Below are 11632 nucleotides of genomic sequence, written 5' to 3'. Positions count from 1 at the left end.
CTCCACACCTTATTGGATTTTCTTGTTATTTGATTTCGTAAACTTAAGTTTACAATTTTAATTTAGGAAATAAAGACAAATGGCATGGACTAAATGATTAGCCCCCTGGAGCTAGTACTTGGTAGCAGAGCTTTTGGCCAAGATAACTCCTGACAAATGCTTCCTGTAGCCCTCAATGATCTGCTGCACCTTTCTACTGGCAATTTGGCCCACTTTTCAGCAGCAAACTGCTCTAATTATTCAATTTGAGGGGTGCCTTCCACCAACTGCTATTTTCAGCTCTCGCCATAGATGATGTATGTGATTCAGATCTGGACTCTTCACTGGCCACAAACAAAACAAAATGTGATCTCTTTGGAAATACAGATCAGCACTGTGTTTACCGATGACCAAATGAAGCATTCAATTAAAAGAACACCATCCCTACAATCAAACATGGGGAGGTTTGATAATGCTGTGGGATTGCTTTGCTGCCTCTAGTACTGGGGGTCTTGAACGTGCGCAAGACATCATGAAATCAGCAGATTGGAGTCCAGTATTAAATCCAGTGTCCAAAAACTGTGTCTCCATTGAAGGTTGTGGGTCCTCCAGCAGGACAACAACCCCAAACACACCTCAAAAAGCACCCAGGAATGGTTCAAGAAGAAACGCTGGACTGTTCTGGAGTGCAGTCCAGATCTGAATCACAGCCATAATTAATTGGCGATATTCCCCCCAAAAAAATTGTTGGAAGAATTGGAGCGGTTTGCTGCTAAATACTGGGCCAAATTTCCAGTAGAAAGGTGCAGCAAGCTCAATGGTGGCTACTAAAGTATTTGTCTTCAGTTATCTGTAATGGCTGTACAACCAAGTACTAGCTCCGGGGTGCCAATACATTTTCGATGCCATTTGTCTTTATTTTCTAAATTATCATTGTAAACTTACGTTCTGCAATGTTGAAAATCCAATAACAAGTTGTGGAGATCAAAGGTATTTGTTCTATTTCAACTTATTTGAGAAGAAATAGGGAATTATTTAAGAAAAGTGCAAAGGTGCCAACATATTTGTCCGCAACTGTACAAGGCTTACAAAACGATGTATACAATGTTTTGCTTTTGAGTGTACAGCTGAGTTGTGTGTGTGTGTGTGTGTGCGCGTGCCTGTGTGTGTAGATGTGTGTGAATGAATGCCTTAAAACATCCTTACTTGATGTTCTCATTAAGAGTTGTATTGTCCATCCAGACCCACACATTCTCTTGCTTCTCATCTGTCAGTCCTATCCAGGGGCTGTGTTCATAAGGATCAATTCCCAGTGTTACCACTCTCTGTTTTATAAACTCCTATGGAGGAAACCACACGTTAATCAACCAATGGACCAATGGTTCTCATCATGATTAAAGCATTGATGGCTGAACGTTTATTGAAGTCTGCACTTTATGTGAGAGTGATGTAGCAATTAATTACAATACATGATCAAATGTATGTGGACACCTGATCGTCAAACATCTCATTCCAAAATAATGGGCATTAATGTGGAGTTGGTCCCCCATTTGCTTCTATTACAGCCGCCACTCTTCTGGGAAGGCTTTCCACTAGATGTTGGAACATTGCTGTGGGGACTTGCTTCCATTCAGCCACAAGAGCATTAGTGAGGTCGGGCACTGATGTTTGGAGATAAGGCCTGGCTCGCAGTCGGCGTTCCAATTCATCCCAAAGATGTTCGATGGGGTTGAGGTCAGGGCTCTGTGCAGGCCAGTCAAGTTCTTACACACCGATCTTAACAAACAATTTCTGTATGGACCTCGCTTTGCGCATGGGGGCATTGTCATGCTGAAAGAGGAAATGGCCTTCCCCAAACTGTAGCCACAAAGTTGGAAGCACAGAATTGTCTAGAATGTCATTGTATGCTGTAGATTTAAGATTCTCTTCAGTACTGACCATTCTACTGCCAATGTTTGTCTATGGAGATTGCATGGCTGTGTAATCGATTTTACACACCTGTCAGCAATGGGTGTGGCTGAAATAGACGAATCGACTAATTTGAAAGGCTGTCATTTACATCATTTTACATTTTAGTCATTTAGCAGACGCTCTTATCCAGAGCGACTTACAGTTAGTGAGTGCATATATATATATATATATATATATATGTATATATATATATATTTTTTTAATACTGGCCCCCCGTGGGAAGGCTGGCCCCCCGCTGTCCACATGTATATATACACTACCGGTGAGTTATTCTTTATTTTTACTATTTTCTACATTATAGAATAATAGTGAAGACATCAAAACGATGAAATAACACATATGGAATCATGTAGTAACCAAAAAGTGTTAAACAAATCAAAATATATTTTATATTTGAGATTCTTCAAATAGCCACCCTTTGCCTTGATGACAGCTTTGCACACTCTTGGCATTCTCTCAACCAGCTTCATGAGGTAGTAACCTGTAATGCATTTCAATTAACAGGTGTGCCTTCTTAAAAGTGTATTTGTGGAATTTCTTTCCTTCTTAATACGTTTGAGCCAATCAGTTGTGTTGTGACAAGGTGGGGTGGGGGTTTAGGATACAGAAGATAGCCCTATTCGGTAAAAGGCCAAGTCCATATTAATGTCAAGAACAGCTCAAATAAGCAAAGAGAAATGACAGTCCATCATTACTTTAAGAAATGAAGTTCAGTCAATACGGAACATTTGAAGAACTTGAAAGTGCAGTCACAAAAACTATAAAGCACTATGATGAAACTGGCTCTCATGAGGACCACCACAGGAATGGAAGCCCCAGAGTTACCTCTGCTGCAGAGGATACGTTCATTAGAGTTACCAGCCTCAGAAACTGCAGCCCAAATAAATGCTTCATAGAGTTCAAGTAACAGACACATCTCAACTTCAACTGTTCAGAGGAGACTGTGTGAATCAGGCTTTCATGGTCGACTTGCTGCAAAGAAACCACTACTGAAGGACACCAATAACAAGAAGAGACTTGCTTGGGCCAAGGAACACGAGCAATGTTCATTAGACCGGTGGAAATTTGCCCTTTGGTCTGGAGTCCAAATTTAAGGGTTTTGGTTCCAACCGCTGTGTCTTTGTGAGATGCGGTGTGGTTGAACGGATGATCTCCGCTTCTGTATTTCCCACCGTAAAGCATGGAGGAGGAGGTGTTATGGTGTGGGGGTGCTTTGCTGATGACACTTTCTGTGATTTATTTAGAATTCAAGGCACACTTAACCAGCATGGCTACCACAGTATTCTTCAGCGACATGCCATCCCATCTGGTTTGGGCTTAGTGGGACTATCATTTGTTTTTCAGCAGGACAATGACCCAACACACCTCCAGGCTGTGTAAGGGCTATTTTACCGAGAAGGAGAGTGATGGAGTGCTGCATCAGATGACCTGGCCTCCACAATCCCCCGATCTCAACCAAATTGAGATTGTTTGGGATGAGTCTGACCGCAGAGTAAAGGAAAAGCAGCCAACAAGTGCTCAGCATATGTGGGAACTCCTTCAAGACTGTTGGAAAAGCATTCCAGGTGAAGCTGGTTGAGAGAATGCCAAGAGTGTGCAAAGCTGTCATCAAGGCAAAAGGTGGCAATTTGAAGAATCTCAAATAGAAAATATATTTTGATTTGTTTAACAATTTTTTGGTTACTACATGATTCCATATGTGTTATTTCATAGTTTTGATGTCTTCACTGTTATTCTACAATGTAGAAAATAGTAAAAAATAAAGAAAACCCCTTGAAAAAGTAGGTGTTCTAAAAGTTTTGACCGTTGTAGTGTACTACACCTCCAACCTTACCTGCTCCTGCTGACTCTCTATGATGACCAGGTGTCCTCCATCGCGGATGCAGGCGTACTGACTCTGTTCCCAGGTCAGTTTGTCTTCAGAGAAGTAGTAACATGATCCATTGTAGAACTCCCAGCCAGGAGAACACTGCTGACTGGTATTACATCTATTCTGACTCCCTGTAAGAGAGCGAGGCGAGACAAGAACACACCAGAAGACAAGGAGACAAGAGACAATGAGATGCAATTTGTATTTGATGACTTACAGTAGTACAGTATATCCTATATTTATATGTGTAGCCAGTATATCCCGTATAATAATATAAGTATACAGTATAATATTCAGTATTAGAATATATGGTATATTATAACTGTACATAAGGCATCCACTTTTGTACTCTCATGCGTGGGAGGATAGAACTAACCTTGGATGGTTGCCAGGAGATCTTTGACCCTAGTCAGGTTGGCCTTACAGTCTTGAAGCTCTGAGAATAACAGCTCTCTCTGGACTAAGAACAGAAGAGATTGATATCTTATTAGAAGACAGTGTAGTTCTCTTAAAATCGAGCCATAATGTAGGGCATTTGGCAAATGAAAGAGTGACCTACAAAATAACTGTTTATTTATTGTATAAATTGTTTTAGGGGGCAAATCAGCTTTAATGTTGTAGATAGAGTGTGGATTCTATCAATGTAATTGTCTGCATCATTTCCAATCCCTCATATTTTTTGTAAATATATATATATTATTTTGTAAATATATTTTTCTTTATTATAAAATAACTGTTGAATTTAGGCCATAATACAAAGGTATGCATTTGGCGCATAAAACATTTGAAGTACAAAATTACTTTCCAATGCACTTCACCACACTCATATGACTAAGTTTCCATTAGGGCCAGGACTTTTCCCTGGTCAAGAAAAACCCCTCTCTTTCCTCATATACAGTACAATGATAGCATATACAATATTCAAACAACATGTTTTGGGGAAGCAATACTACTGCAGTGTAAATGTAATCCTAATCTTGATAACATGGAACTTTGTATTGAAATGAGAAGTTTGAGTTAAATTGGGTTCAACTTCCACTTTTAAACTTCACGTTAATAGTGAATGAATATTGTGATATGAATAGGAGAACAGCAGCTAGTCAGTCCCATGTCAGTAGAGTCCTGCTCTAGACTACCTACCTGTTATGTTGTGGCTCTCATTCTGCAGTCTCTTATAGTTGTCTTGCAGTTCATGCAGTTTCCCTGTTATGAAAGAGCAAATAATACGGATGAATAACATTCATTTATTTACATATCTAACAATAAAGTAAGAAAGTAAACCTTGTCCAAGCTAGAATGACCTATTATCTAACCATAGTCATATTAAAATTAAATCATATTTTATTTATCTATTACAGTGAAACAGCAGTATTTTAATCTTAGCCAGTCCCCCATTGACAAATTCATCTTAATTTGTATTTATTTTTTACCCAGTTTTCTCCCCAATTTCGTCATATCCAATTGGTAGTTACATTTTTGTCCCATCGCTGCAACTCCCGTACGGACTTGGGAGAGGCGAAGGTCGAGAGCCGTGCTTCCTCCGAAACATAACCCCGCCAAGCCGCACTGCTTCTTGACACAATGCATGCTTAACCCGGAAGCCAGCCACACCAATGTGTCGGAGGAAACACCGTACACCTGGCGACTGTGTCAGCGTGCATGCGCCGGGCCCGCCACAGGAGTCGCTGGAGCGCGATGGGACAAGGACGATCCGGACGGTCAAACCCTCCCCTAACCCGGACGAAGCTGGGCCAATTGTACGTCGCCTCATGGGGCTCCTGGTTGCGGCCAGCTGAGACACAGCCCGTTATCGAACCAGGATCTTAATGATTTATATGAAGGATTCTCTCCAAATGTATATAAGAAGTTTATAATGGTAAAGAGCTCTTGATCATTGATATTCTCACCTGTTAGATTCTCTTTCATCTGGTTAAAGCGAGCTTCCTCAGCATGAAGACTAGTCATGTTGGAAGCATCTGGAACAGAGACAAGGAGACAAGATGGAGGGTAGTTGTTTTTCTCTTCTGTTTCAGACTATCGTACCAACCGGAAATGTACTGGTCTGGGCTGGCTTGGATATTTTCTCTGCACATTGTCCTTTTCAGCAGAGTTCCAGGCCAGCAACTATGGTGGATACGTAGTGTAAAAGGGTTCAGTAGTGTAAAAGGGTTCAGTAGTGTAAAAGGGTTCAGTATTGTAAAAGGGTTCAGTAGTGTAAAAGGGTTCAGTAGTGTAAAAGGGTTCAGTATTGTAAAAGGGTCAGGGTTCAGTAAAATGGTTCTATACTCACAGAGGACTCCCAGAGTGATAGCCAGGCCCAGCAGTAGAACACAGAGACACACTAGGGTCACCACGGGAACACTCCTAGACCCTCCCTCAGGGATTGCAGCCTTTGACCCCACTGAGGGAGAGGGGTCACTAGTGCCAGGTTCACTTCCTGGAAAAGGAGTGGGGGTCAGAGATTATAAGGTCATAAGGTTAAATAAGGGGTACTTAATGTAACCCTTAGCTAACTGTAACACACACACACCTCACCTTTCCCAGGATCCTCCTGCTCTCTAGCTCTACCTCCTGGTCTTCTGACCTCAGAGTATGTGACATCCTCATCACCTTCCACTGTTCCTATGGTTACAGTAAGATGAAGTAAGAGTTGGAGTTCCTTCTTTTGTCTCTATTGCATGATTACATGATTTCACTAAAACCAACATGGTGATTACCACCTATTAGAAATGTCCCATTCTAGTTCCTCTCTCTCACGATCCACTATCTCAACATTCTATAAGAAATATCCCATTCTAGTTCCTCTCTTATAATCCACTATCCCCACATTCTTTCCTTTGAGCTGTACTAGGTCAGAGTCCCTTGACTGGAAGGTCCAACCTGCAAACCATTTAATTAACTGTTAGGGTAACTAACCAATCTAATATTCTAATTCAGCATATCTGAAGAAAAGCTAACTTATTGTCAAGAGAAATGAGGAAACCCTTTTGGCCATGAACCAAATGTTACAGGTTGATGCTGTCTTTCTGTCTGTATGTCTGTCTGGAAGTTGGTTCACAGTATGAAATCCAACAGACATGTCCAGAGTGTGACGAATAAGAACTACTTTACATGGAACTGTCATCTTCTCATACCCTTTACATTGCACTAATACGCTACATATCCTTCAAAACAGGATTCTATATGGAGAACCATTGTTGAGGCCCTATGGAATATATTCAAAAGGAAATGGACATGTCTGAAAGTCATTAATAAAACTAAAACATTTCACTATACATAATTATGCTATAGTACATTCTAAAAGAAATGCCTAGTGTCTCATACAATACCAGATGTTAAACATATAGTACTAATTCATATTTATCCTCAAGTACTGTTACAAACACACTTCAGAAATGCTCATATTGATCCCAACCAAAATATGCCTTCTTTTCCCTATAGCCCCTGGGTTTACACAGTTATTATTTGTGAAACAACCATACAGTAAAACATCATCACTATAACTATAACCAGTTAATGAATAACAGTCTATACAGCCTTCTTCTGTTACTAACTCCTTGTTGAATTATGACATCTCAACCCTCGCCCCCCAAGGTGATGAAATGTTGTATTGTAAACATATGTTTGAAAACTAATATAACGATATAAATGAGAGAGAATAAAGAGGAGGAGAGACTCACCTTTAGAAACTTCACTTTCTGCTCCAGCATCTTGGTTCTGATGCCGAGTGAATGTAACATCGGAGTAGATGATTTCACCAGACATCATCACTACTCTGTCCTCTCTCAGAGTGGAGACCAGAAGAGGAAGAAGTCCCTTAACATCACACATGCTCACTCATGAAAATCCCATAAACACTCACACACTCAACCACACACACACACGTAGTACACAAACACATCTGTTACAGAATACACAGGATGTTATGCAAACAACATGCACACACACACACACGTCCCAGGAGAATGTTGAGTAAGGGGTGTTGAGGTGCAGTAAAAAACGAATATTCAGTTCCTATTTACCTCTGGGCTCCATTTGAATATGTGGTAAAGTAGAACTTCATTTGAATATGTTGTAAACTAGAACTTCATTTGAATATGTTGTAAACTATCAACCCTGTCATTGAACTGTATTACTGATGCCATCTCTAAAGGCAGAGCCAAGACAGTTGACTTGTCATGCTCATTCAAACATGGCCTGTAGAATTTACAGTAGGTAGGATTCTAGCTAGCTGTAATTATATAGAGATATAACATTATCTGTCAGTTAAGTATCATTCATGATAGATGGTTAAAGAGAGACAGCAGATAATACATTATTTATATATTCCTAATATAATATATAACATCATATATCATCAAATAATGTTTTATAATAATCATTTCGTAATTTGACTCTTTTTGTGGGCTCTCTTGGAGGTCGATACTGACAGCTGAGGAAGAAACTGTTGTTTTCTGTGAATCTATTTGAACAACCGGTGACAGTTACACTATTCTCATATCTACATACTGTCTATGGAGCCTGTTGTCCAAGGCAGGTAAATGATGTGGTGAGGTGTGTTCAGATTAGGTATTCATCGTTTGATCCTTTTTCATAGTTTTAAAATGACCAAATATGAACCAATGTGTCTGAAACTCAATTACTACCACTACTACTACTACTACTACTACTACTACTACCACTACTACTACTACTATTACTACTACTACTACTACTACTACTACTACTACTACTACTACTACTACTACTACTACTACATTTACATTTTAGTCATGTAGCAGAAGCTCTTATCCAGAGCTACTACTACCACTACTACTTTTATTATTACTACTGCTACTACCACTACTAATGCTACTACATTCACATTACATTTACTACTGTTAATATACTACTACCACCACCACTACTACAATTTTTTAAATTATTACTACTACTACTAATGCTACTACTGTTAATATAATACTACCACCACCACCACCACTACTACTACTACCGCTAATAATAATACTACTACAACTACCACTACTACCACCACCACTACTTTTATTACTACTACTGCTACTACCACTACTAATGCTACTACTGTTAATATACTACTACCACCACCACCACCACCACTACTAATTGTATTATAATTACTACTACTACTACTACTACTACTACTACTACTACTACTACTACCACCACTAATGCTACTACTGTTAATATAATACTACCACCACCACTAATGCTACTACTGTTAATATAATACTACCAACACCACCACCACTACTACTACTACTCCTGTTAATATACTACTACCACCACCACTACTTCTACTATTATTATTACTACTGCTACTACTACCACTGCTAATGCTACTACTTTTAATATACTACTACTACCACCACTGCTACTACTGTATCACCATGTCCTACAATACATTTTACAAATAGCACAATAGCCCACTGTGTTATTCTAGCATGACTTGTACATATTGTGAATAATGGAACTGCTGAGACACCTAGAGGAATGTATTGGATGTACTGTACACTACAATATGCACAGACAGTGTCATATGAATGTTATGTGGACAACTGAGAATGTTATCCATTCAGTAAGATGGTTCTGGATCTCAACATGTCTTCTCCATGCAACACATTAGAGTTTTTTCATCTGACAACAATATCATGACATTGGTGCACTGACTCACATCTCTTTTTGTTGTCATCAACAGTGGTAGTAACAGAGATGGAAGATGAATCGAGACATCTGACTTGCTCCTTTTTTGTGGTTCTTATACAGTCAGTCAATGAATTAAGCAGACCAGACCCAGCTGCTATCGCATTGGTGTCTATGGGAGAGTCACTCCATAAAGCTGCAATATGTCACTTTTTGGGCGACCCGACCACATTCACATAGAAATTTGAGTTATAGATATGTCATTGTAAATAAGATTGTGTTCTTAACTGACCGGCCTAGTTAAATAAAGGTTAAATAAACAAACAAAAACAAATTCTAATTGAAAGCATGTCTAAGAAGCGGTAGATCTGTTCTATGTGTCCTATTTCTATGCTTCCCATTCTTAAGTTTCTTTTTTACGTCTTTTACTTTCAGTTTCGTACACCAGCTTCAAACAGCTGAAAATACAATATTTCTGGTTATTGAAAATAGATTTCACAGCGGTTTAGATGGTACAATGATTTTTTACACTTGCTTGTTTTTTCACATAAACTGAAATTAGGCGAACTTTTAGAATTTTAGCAATCAGAAAATGGCTGAGCGATTTCTGCACCTTTAAGGGTTAAGCAGACCGGAAATGTGACAAATATTTTTCAATGGTAAAAGGCCTGAGTAAGACATAATTTATCAACCATCTGTGGTAGTAGTTTGCAGTGTGGCAATTCCACTCACAGGTTTGCTTAATTTAAGTACATCATGGGTCAGCAAAAGCTTCTGCAACATTATACATGATGTGGCTGAGAATGTGTTTCAGTTAAAAGAAGACACAGGTCTACACCAATTTCCCAAGAAGATTGTGTAGTGACCCTGGACAGCAAATAGCCTATGTTGGGACGAAGTGGACTCTCAGCCGCTCTCGTAATGAATGCACATATTTAATACCCCTTATAAATAGTTTGGCACATTCATGTTTTCAACATGTATGTATGAATTAATTTCTCCACATATATATTGTTGTGGTTTTCCAGTTTTATTTGAGTATTTACTGTGCGAGGAAATGTTTGGTAAAGTTATTGGCGCATTTCATTTTCATATTTAAATGCAGTAATTTACCTGCTTGCAATCCTCCTGTGATGAGGTGACGAACACCGAAGCCTGACTGTCACTCTCAGATGTGACGTACAGGGGCAAGGAGTCACTGACTGGAAATACACAATGCACAAGAATGGTAATTCAGACTCCACCAGTAAGAAGAATGAACATGAGATCAGTGCTGCTAAGATTTCCGACAGTGGTGACAACCTATGTCTGGGTACACATATTGAGGAGCAGCAATATTCTGAGTGATGTAGTCACACTGACAGTGACAGGTAAGTCATCTTATCTCTCATTCACATCAGTGCCTCCATACTTATAACCACTTCATTGGGCCCCAATTTAAGGATGATTTTTAGTTGTTTTAAAATTGTATGTTGTGTGTTTCTGCAGCTCTGCCCAAAGCTACACTGACAGCAGAGCCAAACCCTGTGTTCCCTGGAAAGACAGTTACTCTGACGTGTTCAGTAGGGTCTGACAGTAGCTGGAGCTATCAGTGGTACAAAGACAGGAATGATAATGTAGTATCCCAGTCTGGCAGACACACTATAACAGGAGACACCCTCACCATCAGTAGAGTTGCTGAGTCTGACCAGGATCTCTACTGGTGTCAGGGAGAGATCCAGTCCAGATCCATAAAATCAACCATCGGTTATCCTGTCTGAGTCACCCTGAATGGTAAGTTACTTTGTTGTAATACAAATGGACACTATGTATATTGAGTCAATCATGTAGACATGCTCTGTGTGTATGTACACTCCATCACCAAATGTATGTGGACACGTTGAACATCTCATTCCAAAATCATGGGCATTATTATGTAGTCGGTACTCGCTTTGTGCACAGCGACATTGTCATGCTGAAACAGGAAAGGGCCTTCCCCAAACTGTAGCCACAAAGTTGGAAGCACAGAATTGTCTAGAATGTCATTGTATGCTGTAGATTTAAGATTTCCCTTCACTGGAACTGAGGGGCCTAGCCCGAACCATGAAAAACAGCCCCAGACCATTATTCCTCCTCCACCAAACTTTACAGTTGGTATTCAGGAAGGTAGCT

General features: G+C 39.7%; 1 protein-coding gene across 1 annotated transcript; it reads right to left on the bottom strand.

Annotated features, from left to right (window-relative positions):
* Positions 1-1181: 1181 nt before the first annotated feature.
* Positions 1182-7651, bottom strand: LOC311112651 (C-type lectin domain family 12 member B-like; the record flags this gene model as incomplete). The annotated part of the gene is made up of 8 exons (XM_084155794.1): positions 1182-1319; positions 3785-3951; positions 4197-4280; positions 4961-5023; positions 5728-5796; positions 6111-6257; positions 6356-6442; positions 7501-7651. 8 exons carry the CDS (start codon positions 7649-7651, stop codon positions 1182-1184), a joined length of 906 nt encoding a protein of 301 aa, XP_084011920.1.
* Between the last annotated feature and the right edge of the window lie 3981 nt (positions 7652-11632).

This window comes from Coregonus lavaretus (assembly GCF_964263955.1).
Source record: "Coregonus lavaretus genome assembly, chromosome: 39".
Classification (NCBI taxonomy): domain Eukaryota; kingdom Metazoa; phylum Chordata; class Actinopteri; order Salmoniformes; family Salmonidae; genus Coregonus; species Coregonus lavaretus.
This window is presented reverse-complemented; position numbering and strand designations above follow the sequence as displayed.